The 14549-nt window shown below is 39.6% G+C and overlaps 1 protein-coding gene across 6 annotated transcripts in view; it reads left to right on the forward strand.

Moving 5' to 3' along the window:
- LOC117604516 (G protein-activated inward rectifier potassium channel 2) overlaps positions 1 to 14549 on the forward strand; it is a 35080-nt gene that overhangs the window by 9262 nt on the left and 11269 nt on the right. For 4 of the 6 annotated variants that reach the window (XM_034324639.2, XM_034324645.2, XM_034324646.2 and 1 more), the window contains 8 exons: positions 195 to 433; positions 1256 to 1529; positions 2186 to 2378; positions 3048 to 3269; positions 3700 to 3935; positions 4000 to 4301; positions 4774 to 5041; positions 14143 to 14541. In XM_034324639.2, coding sequence (XP_034180530.1) covers positions 195 to 433; positions 1256 to 1529; positions 2186 to 2378; positions 3048 to 3269; positions 3700 to 3935; positions 4000 to 4301; positions 4774 to 5041 — 1734 coding nt within the window. In that variant the 3' untranslated portion in view covers positions 14143 to 14541. Of the gene's footprint in view, positions 1 to 194; positions 434 to 1255; positions 1530 to 2185; positions 2379 to 3047; positions 3270 to 3699; positions 3936 to 3999; positions 4302 to 4773; positions 5042 to 14142; positions 14542 to 14549 lie in introns of those variants that run through there. The other 2 variants (XM_034324641.2, XM_034324640.2) reach the window with 2 other exon arrangements.

The raw sequence follows: 14549 nt of genomic DNA on the forward strand, positions 1-14549 counted from the left end.
TTGATGTAATATCATCGTATCCACTCGAAACGTTTACTATAGAAGAATACTAAAATTACCTTCCTTTCTCCTCATTTTAACAAACACAAAGGCGCCAGGTTTCATTCTTCGATTTCTAATTTTGACCACCAACGTCAGAGTTTCAATAATTTTTCTTTTCTTTCTTTTTTTTTTTTTTTTTTTTTGTTTTTCAGGACATTTTCACGACACTGGTGGACGCGCAATGGAGATGGACACTGTTGGTGTTCTCCATGAATTTTCTACTGTCCTGGCTTGGTTTCGCTCTGATATGGTGGCTGATCGCGTACAGCCACGGCGATCTAGATCCAGAGAATTATACGAATCCGAATCAGACGTTCACACCGTGTATCGTCGACATTCGTGGATTCACCAGCTCGTTCCTATTCTCGATCGAGACACAGCACACGATCGGGTGACTAATCAAATATTTCCCCACGTATTATCAATTATCTTTGATCAGTGATTCGAACGAATTTCAGACGCTATTAATCAAACAGCCGCTTTTGGATGAAGTTTCCCTACCCTTCGATTATTTAACATTCAATTAAACTGTTCGTGCAGTAGAATGGGACTTGATATTAGGACAATTAACGAACGAGAAGAGTAAGAGAATAGAGAACGAATTGATGGAGATTTCTCGTCTTAGAAAATCGAGACAAGATATAAAACTATGCATGTTACCGAGCCTTGAACAGGAGGTATCCTGACAGAAAAAAAAAAAAAAAAAGTACTACACGTAATTCGAGTTTATCTCGGTTTAACGTACTTTCTAAAACCTATAATTAGTTCTCGATACGAGAACATTAACACGTTGACTGGAGTCAAGAAAATGATCACGTGTAATGAAATACACAGTAATAACAGTTATTAAGAGATAATTAAATTTGCTTTAAAATTACTCAAATTTTTTCTGCAGACAATTTTGATTAAATTTATAACATAGTTCGCCAATGATCTATGTTACAGTCGACGTGTTAAAATATTCAAATTAGGTACGTTTAATCGAGAAATAACGAGACACCTTGTCTCCTTCACTGATTCCCTACGATCTTCAATAAATCATTGAATTAGAAATGAATTATTCAAAAGGTACGTGTAAATCTTCGATATAAATTGAGAGTAACATTTCTATAGATAAGTGTCTTCTCAAGGAAATACTCAACTGAACGAACCATTTAACGAAGATTTAATTTTCTATCGTCGCATCGACGAATAATTAGTGTCATTTTCGTAGGTACGGTTCGAAGCATCCAACGGACGAGTGTCCAGAGGCGGTGTTCGTCATATGCATCCAATCGATGACCGGTGTGATACTGCAGGCCTTTATGGTCGGTATAGTGTTCGCGAAACTGTCCCGACCGAAGAAGAGGACGCAGACGTTGCTATTTTCGAGAAATGCCGTGATATGTCAGAGGGACGGTCAACCGTGTCTGATGTTTCGCGTCGGTGACATGAGAAAAAGTCACATCATCGAGGCTCATGTCAGAGCTCAGATGATCAAAAGGAAGGTGAGCTACGCGAAAGAAACAAGTGCGGTCAAGCTTAAACTCAAAGTACGCTCCTTGATTCAATAAATCAGAGGCGGGCCAACAAGTAAAAATTTCACTTTGTGCAATATTTTTGTTAATATACCTTGAATGAATTCCTCAAATATCGATTCATCATAAAAAAAATAAGTTTAATTATATTATTAAACATAAATTTAATTTAATTAATAGAAGTATATGACCCTTATTCAAAATCTTGGCGCACCTTACCAAAAAATCTGAAAAAATTCTGTAATATGTGCCTCACAAATAGAAATGTCTCTGATTTTTTTCAGAATTTTCGAATGTCATTAAATAGGAGAAATTGGCCAAAAACTTGGCGATTACATTTTTACCCTTAATTATCCTCCCAGATGAGATACAGGGTTGAAACTTGGCACAGATTGTTTTTTTTTATCACCTATCGATTGGTTCGAAGCAAGTCGAATTTGGTTTGGTGGCACTTTTGACCATCTTATCCGGCTAAAGTTATTTTAACCTGAAACACTTGCCACTTACGGTCACTGTGTTTCTCTATAATTAGACGCTCGATGCATTCGTTATTCTTCTCTCTGACGAAGGATATCGATGAAAACGATTCGATAAACAAATATGTGAATCAACCGTTGGAATTTTAGGTGACCAGGGAAGGAGAATTGTTGCCGTTCTTCCAGACGGAATTGAAAGTGGGCGGAGATGGCGAGGAGGATAAGATATTTTTTATTTGGCCAACCACCATTGTACACAAGATCGACGAACAGTCACCGCTTTATCACATATCAGCCAGTGATATGCTGCGAGAGCGATTCGAGATCGTGGTTATATTGGAAGGTAGAAGAATTTATTTAGAATTACAGCGGTTGATCAAATTATTAGCCAACTAGTTTCTAAGATTGAAAATCTTCTTAAGGGGGCTGTAGCATTTAGACTTTTTGTCACTTTTGTACAGGCCAAACGATAAGAGTTATCGAAAAAATTCTTGCGCCATTGTGTTTGTGCCGGAAAAAAATTTTTTTTGTGCCACTTTCAGTCTGACCGGAAATGGCCAAAAAAGGGTTGGCTCTAGAGCGAATCTCGCTCTAATTCACTTTAGCTTGTTATTAGAGCCACTCGCATAAATTGATGATTTTACATAGAAATCATTAATTCTTAAATGAAAACCGAGTTTTTGTTATTTTTTTATGGTGTATTGATGCTTGTAAAATTATGATACACAGTTGAAAAGAGTGAAAGTTCTTGACTTCAACCCCATCGAAAATTTGTGGAAACACTTATTATTAATAATAAATGTTAATTGATCGAAATATGGGCCAGAAATAAAGCAATCAAATTTTTTGTATATTATTATTGAAGGATTATCGATTAATTGGATCTACAGTGGCTCTATTTCTACAGAAACACGAAAAACCTATTTTTCATACCGTGGCTCTAATAATTTCACCACCCACTGTATATTATTCAAACTAAAAGACAGAAATTTTAATAACTCTCTGATTCCAGGTGTAATCGAGTCGACAGGTATGACTACTCAGGCTAGAAGCTCCTATCTACCGTCCGAAATTCTATGGGGTCACAGATTCGAACACATAATTACTTTTAAAAAGGAGACCGGAGAGTACGAAGTGAATTACACTTTGTTTAATAACACGTACGAAGTTGATACACCGTTGTGTTCAGCAGCTGATCTGGATAAGATCAGAGCTATACAACGTGCGAAAGGAGGTACAGAAAACTTGCAGCACTTTTTTAAATATTTAAATGACTAAAAGAGTGCAGGATCAATGGCGAAAATAAAAAGCGAACTCTATTTCATGAATAATTAACTCTATACCTCGATCAACATGAATCGAGTTTATTAAATTCACTGTGCAAACTTTCATTTAAATGACTTCCCGAGTTAGCAATTTTATTTCCAATAAATTTAACATAATCGAACGACATAACATCCAAAGTATATATTTAGAACTTTCTGTATAATTTTCATAATTTTCCAATTAATACTCGTTTTCTTTATAACAAAAAATCAAATGGTTGCTTTGAAAAAAGAAATAATAAACGAGGAACCAGATTCCTGCAGTCTCTTATCGAGCTGGGTTATTTTTGCTGCATCTTCTATCCGATTATCATATTCAGATTCTCGTTACGATTTCAGAACGTATGAGCACCAGTGGATTCGCTCATTATCGCGACGCGTCCAGCAGTTCTTTGACCACCGGATCCGGTTCCAGCTTGGCATCGTCAACCGGCGGGCTACACATGAACATCCCTATGGCGCCACTGACTCCGATCCCGGTCATGATCACCGGCCCTGACGGTTCTCTGAGACGCGAGAGCATGCAAAGCGGTCAAACCGAGGCGAAACAGCCGGTATTTTATACCCAGAACGAGGTGCATATTTTCTATACTTCACGATTTTCCAATTTTTAAAAAAATCATTTTTATTCCCACGCAGTTCCTGGACAACGAGTCCCATCCAATCGGCTACATTCCGGAGGACTCAACGGGCCAGGAAGATTACAACCGCGTACTGGAGGACATTAACGCGACGTTGAGGAAAAATCGCGTACACGGCAAGGAAGAGAAACGACTGCACAGAGAACCATCGAGGTGTACGTTAGATTCAAGGAAAAGCGAATCTAGATCTAACGTGGATATTATTAGAAGATCCAGTTCGAGGACGACTATAGATCAAATTCCAGGGCTTAATAATCCTCTTCCCCCAAAATCACCCTCTCGACAGCATTTAGACCCCAGGTAGAAAAGAAATTACTGGAATGTTGAAATTAACACGTTGAACGCCACTCGTCAGGGCCGACCCTGAGATTTCTGGAGCCCGAGGCGAGCTCCGAAAAATGACATATAATAAAGTACCTCAAATAAAATTTATAAAATTAACTAATTTAGTCTTCTTGCATTCTTAGACGCAAAATCGTCTTAAGGGAGCCCTAGGCAATCGCCTAGTCTGCCCAAGCCCAGGGCCGGCCCTACCATTCGCTGTAGGACGTATTGAAGCTCTAATTATTATAAATAGAAGTAATTAATTTTCAAGTTTTAAGCTTTCCATAACAATATTATTTAAAATAATGTTTCTCTATTTTCTTTTAATTATTCAGGCATGTGTAATTTACGGTGTCGTTCACCGGTGACCCCCATGGCGTTCAACGTATTAAAATTCCTAAGCTCCTTTTACAAGAATATACTCATTCCTTGAATTTTATTTCTCTAGGCACACAAAGTTCGCTGAATCAGGAGAAGCGTACCGCGAGCCTCCGCCTCATCCTCACCCTTCCTCCAGGAGATCGAGTTTAGGCGAGAATCAGAAATCGAAGGAGATGCACAAGAAGACTACTTTCATCGTCGGCGACGACGAGCACGTTATAAACGTGGAGCCGACGATCGCGAAGGGATACCTGCCTCGACACGAAGCGTTGGACTTCGATTCATCGAAGACGAATCATCATCCCCGGCACAGAGGCCCTCAGGAACAAGTTTAGGTGAGCGACGCTTCGCATCTTATACCAAGTAAAGATCCTTGGAAAGTATAATCGTTCCGTTTCGCGATCGAAGACTTAAGGATTCCCGCCAGGCAAATTGCCTTCGTCGGATCAATTACTCCGCAGGCGATTTGCAACGATCGAGCCCTCTTAAAACAACTCGACTTCACCGTAGAAGTGGTCTTCTAAATTGTTCTAACTGGGACACAAAGACGTCATGCCGAGTACTTTTCATGCATATGCGCCGTTGGCTCAAGTTTGTCTAACTACTCTGCATCCGGTTCGTTTCTGACGATCAGAGTATCTCTGTCTTTCGTTTCCCCGTTTTGCATTTGTTCCAATTTCTCAATGACGGAATAGGAAGCTGACTAAAGACCCGGGGGGGGGGGATTGCAGATTGTAGAAATATTCAAATTACAGAAATAACAAGTTTCTATTTTCTTTTTTTTTCAAATGCAAAATTAATTTGTCGAGAATGGACACTTGTAAATAAAGATTTTTTTATTTGATTTTCTATCATAGTAGCAGAATAGCAACGCGCAGGAGAAATTCTCCTCCCTGTAGTAATATAGATAACGACACAACACGTACAGAGAAGACGCTCTATAAATAACTCGGTGTATGTTGAATTTAGAACGACATTATCAACTATAACGCTCCGATTCATAGCCCGAGGCTGTGTCATCGTTTTAATCGAGCCACTGCCAGTTCACTTTACACGCGATAGATAACGAGATCCTGATGTGCAACGGGTCGCGAGACTCGGCTGAAACGTCGATCGAGTTTCGTGATAAAATTAACAAAATAGAATTACTTCTATTTTTAATAATCAGAGCTTCGATACGTCCCACAACAAATGGCAGGGCCCGCCCTGAGCCTAGGCAGATTAGGCGATTGCCTAGGTGCTCGTCGTTTAACAGTAATTAAATTTAATATATTTCCACTGCAAAGTGTTTATCTTGAAACATCTAAAAGATTTTTAACGATGATCGGTACGAGCCCCGGTTCGAACTACAGTAAAAGCTGGATATATGCAACAAACATTGGGACCCAGACGTTGCATGTATCCAGCCGAGGTGTCGATTCTAGGCATTTAATGTTTCATATATCCAGCCGAGGTGTCGATTCTGGGCATTGAATGTTTCATATATCCAGCCGAGGTGTTGATTCTGGGCATTTAATGTTTCATATATCCAGTCGAGGTGTCGATTCTACATTCGTGCATAACATGCGACGTGTTGCATGTTGCATGTTGCGTGTTTGATGCATCTTTGGTGTACGGCCTGCCTTATGTTTGGTATCATTTTAATCAGAAAAATCTCACAAATGCGTTAGTAAAAGTTTCATTAAGAAAAAGTTAAAAATAAAAAAGTTTTATCGTTGAATTAGTATTAGTCACGCCGATATAACGGTTCGGAACGTATTACACGGCTTCCTCGTCGAGCGTCTCGGTTCGCTTAGGGAGATCCCCCCAAGTGGAGGGAATAGCGATGTTGCATATATCCAGCCAATTTTTCGTTGCATATATCCAGCTTTTACTGTATGTCGCGAGATGAGGTTAAACGGGTGCGGAAATCGTCAGTTAAATGACACGACAGAACGATCTTAATGGCGATAAGGCAAAAGGAATTATCCCTTTCATTCAATTTAAGTCGGCGATGCACGATTCGGAACGGGAACAACACACCGTTTCGTCAGGGTATTCCAGATCGTGCGTGACGCAACGCGCGATTGTTGAAGGGCAGATGGATGAGTAGAGGATTAAGTGGATATCCAGAGAGCCGTAGGTTAGTTAGACGACACGACAGGATGAGTTTAGTGGCGGGAAGTGCCCTCGTTATCACGCCAGTCAATTGTTTAATCTCGGCCTAGGCCTCTTCCCTCTTCGCTACCCGCTTCTTTCGTCGTGCTTTTCATCCACACGCGACGGGCACATGACACCGCGCGAAACACGGTAAACCGGCTATCAAGTTACTCGAGCACGTAGATTTCGCGCGAGTAACACACGGACGACCCGTGTCCTTGCTTACGGGCTACATTTCACCTGTCTCGTCGAGCAGCCTCGCGAAACGAACAACTAGGATACTCCGGGATCAAGGGATCCGCTAAAGCCGAAGAATTTAACCTTCTTAACCCTTTAATCGCTACGAAAGAGTTGGCAGTTTCAAAGTTGAAATAATTAATATTGAAAAATGGAAAAAATTGCAAATTAGAAATTTCACTGTTAACGATATGGGTGATAAATGAAAATGAACTTATTTTCTCGGGAGTTAATTTCTTCTCGGATCATTGGCGTCAACGACCTTTATTACGTCAAGTCAACCGGGTGTAATTGCACGTCTCGATTCTTCTGTCGCTCCTCGCAATCGCGTTATCGCGAATCTCTCCGTTTCTTATTCAAAACAGCTATTGTCTGGACGACAATGAGCACCGTCTAGAATGACAGCCGACACACACGGGGATAGAAAAAACAGCGAAGCCGTATCACCTTGCAACGCGAATTGCGACATCCTCCTTCGGGATTGTCCTCGGTCTGATATGCTGATTATATGCGACAACTATCTTGCGTAGAACGATTCGCGTCTAACGCCGATCTCCTTACGAATCCTGCTTTGAATGTAAATTAACGATTCCAGTTTGATTTGGAAAAATTAGCAACGAAAGAAATGAGGAAAAATGAAACTTGCGAAGGAAGTAGAAAATGCAGTTTTAAAAATAGAAGAAATAAGATAAATTCAAGGAGCGAAGAAGAGGATGGGGTTCGACTTTCCCGCGATAAAATCACCGTCGTTTCACTGAACGCGAGAAAAAGAGTAATTGTTTGAAAAACAATTTTATTACACGCTTGTTTACCTCATTTTCACGGCAATCATGACTAAGATAGCTCGAAGGTCGTCACACTTTTAAAAGCGAGACGACTTACGTGTTACCACAGTCCTGCATACGCATAATTCACGCTTTTTCAACGGAAATTTCATCCTGACATTTCGAAGAAACAAACAACCATTCAAACAGGTTCATGAACGATAATTAACGAGATGAACGCTTGCAATTACCACTGACTTAACGACGGATGAACGTATGAAAAATTGCATTTTTTACGCTTTCTGCGTTAGTGAATCAGACGTTCGAGAAATTCTAATACGTCAACTTTCCGATTAACCCTTGGATTAATTGGATTAACCCTTGGATTCGGCGCCCCGCGACGGCGGACCATGAAGGGAGCCCCAATTTTAATTTAATTTTGTATTTCGAGAGATGATTCTAAAATTTTCAACACATTATCTAATACGTTAACTTTCCGATTAACTCTTGGATTTGGCACCCCGCGATGGCGGACCATGAAGAGAGCCCCAATTTTAATTTAATTTTGTATTTCGGGAGATGATTCTAAAATTTTCAACACATTATCTAATACGTCAACTTTCCAATTAACCCTTGGATTAATTGGATTAACCCTTGGATTTGGCGCCCCGCGACGGCGGACCATGAAGAAAGCCCCAATTTTAATTCAATTTTGTATTTCGAGAGATGATTCTAAAATTTTCAACACATTAACATAACATAACACAAAACATCATAATGATTTAAATATAAGAATTTCCTCGAAGAAACGACAGGTGTATAATTAAAAATATTTTTAGATAACAACGGTATCAGACGTCTGATCTAAAAGTCTCGAGATTAATTACAGCCACGTTCAAGGTTTCCAACATTCAACGATCAAATCTGAAAAATTCATTAAGAAAAGAGGAAAAATTTCGTTGATCCAAGGGAAAAGGAGGATGGTCAGTTGTCAAAGTACCAATGGTGTTCGTCGAAACGTCACGGTCGTGCCCTCCGGCCTCGTTGACGTAATTGGTTATTATCACGGCGAAGTGTGTCCCCTATTAGTGGATACCAGTGTACACAGTGTGCCCTGTTAGTGCGCATTAGCGTGTACACCGTGCATACAAGCTGCGAACGCACGTGCTCTGCTCGCGAAACGATCTGACGATCAACGAAAAATCAGCTCAACGACCAAGTTCTAACTGTTCTCCAATGGAATAATGGATGGGAACGGTGGTAGATATACTAGTCCAGCCCATCGAAATTTATTCACAAATTACTCGTTCAACCCAGTAATATCAAATATAATTATAATTGCAAAATTGTCTAACGATAAAAGTACTTGATCGAGAAACAGTTTCAGGGTGATAGAAAATGAGAAAGTATAAATATTCTAAGCAAAGAAACAGTTGACAGGTGTTGATGAATTAATACACCTTGAACAACGTGGCAGAACACGCATAATAAGATAACGGCGTCCTCTAAAGAACCTAATTTCCATATCGCCAAAAATTCAGCCTTTGACAGCCTAGCACTCGACGTTCTATGAATCTCATAAAATATGCATAACATCCATATGTGAATGTTGTTTTCGAATAATGATATCATAAATTCTCGTAAACCTGTCAAGGTTCGCGAGACTCACCACTGAATAGATAGCTCTCCACCGTTCAAAGTGATCAATTTACGGGAAAATTTGATTTGCCTATAAATCAGACGGTCATTTTTCAAGAAATTTTGCCAACAATTTTTAACGCTGTTATAAAACAACCCTGAAGTATTCTACTTGAAATTTATCTAATCCTCTGTATCTTCTATTTCTTGAAAAAAGAAAAAAATTATTTTTTCTGATAAATTGAGATTTTTTAATGGCTTAGGTGGCCAAGTTAGATCGCGAATGCTGCATATTTTATAACAACTTCCTAGAATCAGAAATCGTTTCATAATAACAACAATCTCGTGAAGTCATCCGACGTCACGATTTTCGCTTCCAAAGGTGAATATCTGAAAAAAATTTAGCACGCGTGAAACTTTCAGATGAATAAATTAAAAGGAATTCGTAGCCAGGCCGTGATTTCTAAAAATCCATCGATTCACGTTGAAAATCGTTTCGCCGGAGGTGAACGAACACCTGCGATTCCGTGTAAACAAACGATCGAAAATTCTCGAGGCGGAGGATTCATCGAAGACGAGCTAAAAGATTAAAAGATACATCGGGTATGTTCAGCAACAGGTTCGCGATCGTGTGTGTACGTGACGCGTTGCTGAGGATCCTCGATCTCGTTGAAGAGGTAGGAGGAAAAGGCTAAGTAAGAGAGAAAGGAGAAGGGATAAAGACGGGCGAGGAAGGCTCGTTGACGTCACTGGACAAGCTCGCTGCTTGGTACGCTGGTTGCCAACGCGAACGCAGTTTCACGAGGCTTCCACGTCGACCTCGTATCTCTACGCCTTTTTTTTTTTCCAGCATTTCTATCGAAAAATCCAGTTACCCGAGTGCGAAAAATCACGCGGAGAATTCTCCGTTGTCCCGAGAAAAGTGTGGCGGGAAATTCGTAATTCAAAAAAAAAATAAAAAATAAAACGCTACCGGTGCCGAACGACATCTGTGGATGCAAGGTGCACCACGTGGCGAACAGTGTCAATGACTCGTGTTTGAAACACGATCGCAAAAGGTGTCGATTTCCCGCGTCTCCGCTCTGATTATCGCTCGGAATCTCGCGGATATTGTAAGGAAATCTGTTCGAGGAGACAGTGGATATAGAGAGACGTTTCCGATGGAATCGAGCGGCGATCGTTGGCATCGCTGTGCCGTCTGAAAGGTAAACGCCGATGACGTGAGAGAATGCGTTAATTGATCGGCGGAACAGTTCACGTGATCCGTTAGATGATGATCGGTGATTAATGGCGGGCGGGACGCGAATTTTCCGACATCCGATCGCGTGTCGACCTCGTTTTCTATGAAATCGTTGTTGTTGTTTTTTTTTTTTAATCGAAAAGGAAGAACAGTTTGCAATTTGTAAATGGAAACTTCTGATACAGCATTCAAAGAACTGCGCCGAGCCAACCTAACCCGAGACGGTTTGATAGGCTCACGTGCAGATTTCTGCGTTCTCCCTACCGGAAACGTCCCTCTTCTGTCTGGATCCCTATGCAACGATCACAATTAAACCCGCAATTATAACAATGGAAGTACCGCGATGTTTATCGATAAACGTCATTTCATTCGCGAAGGAATAAGAAAACCGATTGCCCATTAAAACGGGTAAACAAGAACACTCGAATTGCAGGTGAATTTATTTCTAAGAGCCAGACGATCTTGTTAAATTGTAGGAAATATATTTTAAACGCGCCAGGTTTAACTGCATTTTATTCCAGCGTGTTAATTAATAAAACATTTAATTGATGTTCTGTGTAGAGGCTGATAATTTTGATAAGATCTATCGTGCAGTGATTTGATCGATGAACGATTCGGTAATTTCTTAATCCAAATCGAGGGGAATGTTCTTTGATGAAAATCGAAAATTATCTCTAACGACGTCACAAATATAAAGTGAAATCATTCTTATTTTCTACCTATCGAAATACCGACACGTTTGCTGAACGTTGGATTAAACGCCTTAAATCCAGATATTAATATTATTCAAAATTAGTCACCAGTAGGATTTGTATTTTCTTAAAAGTCCAAATGATCTCACGAGGTGTAATGATTTGATAAAACCTCACCTTTCACAGGTGACGCAATAAGAATAACTGTATCGCGTGTGTGACACATATACATAAATATTCGGAATTAAAATTTTTTCCGATTCGATGATTTCTTCAAATTCCTTTCTCTGTATCATTTTTCTGGAGCTCAATTATTTATCTGTACTACTGAAATGTATCCCTGATGTGCAATTGTACACCGTTTAAAACAGAATGCCTTATTTAAAATTGGACCAAATGACTTGAGGCTTTTGGAGAAGCTATAAAAATTAATTTACTAAGATATGTACTTTTGCTGTTTTAAAAAATTACAGTTCGAAGTGGTGAAAAAAATAATGAAGGGTAATTTTTCGACTTTTCCATATAAGTCACGTTCTTAAATAAAAAGTCGTGATTTTCGGAAATTTTAATTACTTGCAACTTTTAAGTGCATTGATCGATATCGATGAAATTTTCAGCATACACATAACTGATTTGAATCTACGAAAGACATATTTTATATTTTCATTATAGACTCATATAAAAAGGTTGAAAAATTACCCTTTACTATTTTTTTTCACGATTTCGATAAATTGTAATTTTTTAAAACAGCAAAAATACATATTTTATTAAATTAATTTTTGTAGCTTCTCCAAACGCCTCAAATCATTTTTTAAACGGTGTACGAAGACTTTCGTGATTGACTGTACGAAGATAATTCGAGGAGCAAAGGGCTCGTGTTTCGCATCCGACGAAATTCACGAATAATCGACGGGCGAGCGGTGTTTTGCGTTTCGCACACGTGCCAGGCTGGTTCGCGCGTATGTGGCACCGTGCCTGCATTATCCCCGCCATAAGAGGTAAACGCCATGGCATCCGTTGGCCACAATCTCGTGCTACCGACGCGAATCTGAAACAGTTGCGAGTCCGACGCGCTTACGTGCGCTACTCCAGCTGGAAAACGCGGGAAACGTTCGAACCCCGAACGAGACCAGTCTGATCAGTGAGAATTTCATTTATTTTCATTCTACCTTATACTACTGCATTTCATTGCCGCGTACCAATTAAAATTCACGAATTATCGCAAGCTTTGCATCGATTTTGAAAAATTAGAATTTTAAGAAATTTAAATCTGACTATTTCTTTTTTGCTCGAGATTAATTTCAATTCTTTCAGTTTATTAAAATTTCATTAACATCGACTGTACTGTGAATGTTTTTATTCTACCGAAGGAATGTTACTCGTTGATAAGGAAATTGTATTCTTAATTAATCATTTATGCAGACTTGTCTGCGTTTTAACGAAGAAACGTGTTGTTTGCCTCGAATAACGGTCGGAACTTTCACTTTTACCCTGTATAATAGAATCGTTTTCTCCAAATCTACTTCGGTCTCGTATTCAAATTTGTTAAGTTCCTATTTTCGACAAATTTTTACACGGCCACGGCGCGATAAGGACGTATTTGTGAAAAGAAACATCAGTGAATCACGTACTAGGGAGTATAATTTATGCCAGCGAGTCAGATAAGCGGTATTTGAACAGAGTTTACGTTCTCGTGTTTGTCAAGATATCTGCAACAAGTGTGTTTCGTCGTTCGCCGGCTGACAGTTCTCCAGATTGTTCGAGACGATAAATTTGAGAAAGGCGCGAATAAATAAAAATCGTAGGAAGATCCTTTTCAATCGAATCGCGTTACGTATCGTTATTCGATGATTCAGAGATTCCGATTCCGTTGCAATCAGTCGAATCGACCGAATAATTACATAATAACTCTTTGATCGCCCAATCTATCGAACCGTCATTTTTCCAAGTACGTTTCGCCCATTTTTTCCTCCGCGTAATTCCTCATTTTTCTTCTTAACCGTGAAGCAATCAACGCGTAATCGCACAGTCATTAACGCTTCGATTTTCTAGTGTTCAGGTATCTTTAATTACAAAAATTAACTGCTCGGTATCTACAGCGAACGTTTTCATTAAAAAAGGAAATATTTTCAGTTATCAGCGACACAACTGGTTCGAACGTAGAAATAAAGATAACATTGAATTTCGTTTAAGCCGAGAGACGTATTTCCGGTTAATAAAATCAGCATCGATCTCGTGTCATTATTAATTCATCAATGATTCATTCCGTCAAGCTAATTTCCTAAACATCATTCAGAGACTATCCCTTCACGATATTGAATAAAAACCGGAAATCGTCTCGCTGGCACCCCAATCGACACGCGTGTTTCCGTTCGTCGTCGTGACGTAAATTCATCGGCATTTATCACCCTTCCCCGTTCATTCCATAAACCAGTGCTTCCCAACTTTTTTCCCGATCAGTAATTTCTTTTTATAATAATTTAAACATTTCACCCCTGTGCCTGTTACAAAACATTTATAAATTTTGAATTTTCTGTAAAAATAATTAATTAAAAATAACAGAGTCGACACCTTTGCAATTAGAAATATTTTGCAACTCCTTAGCCAGGTTGGAAATCCGAGTATCAAACGATTCTCCCTCGAATAGTTTAATCTGACCCGTGGCAGAAATTAATAATAAAAGAAAATAATGGTCGATTAACGGTGAGATCGATTGTCCCTATTAGGGACGTGGAATGGTGGGATTCCAGGAACGGAAGGACGGTGCGAATGCCGTAGGAAAGTGAGAGGGAAACGAAGGAACGATGGCAGCAGAAAACAGAACTTTGCTCTTCGTGGCCGACAGCCGTGAGTCATCGTCGCGTGGTCACTTCCAGCGACTTCATTCATCCTCGATGATGATACAAGAAGAGATCAGTCGTCTCCGTTCTTGATCCTCGAATCGGAGGGAAAACGAGCGGCGAACATTCGGACGCGTTTGAATAGGTTCGAGCTGTGAAAGACCGCGCTTAACAGAGACTCGAGAAACGAAAGAGAAGAATATAAATCGAGGATGAGTTTGATTTGCTCGATGGAGGTTTCTTTGGACGAGTAAAGGTGATAAAAAAAATTAAAAAAAAAGAAAAGATCGAAG

This window comes from Osmia lignaria, chromosome 7 (assembly GCF_051020975.1).
Source record: "Osmia lignaria lignaria isolate PbOS001 chromosome 7, iyOsmLign1, whole genome shotgun sequence".
Taxonomy (NCBI): domain Eukaryota; kingdom Metazoa; phylum Arthropoda; class Insecta; order Hymenoptera; family Megachilidae; genus Osmia; species Osmia lignaria.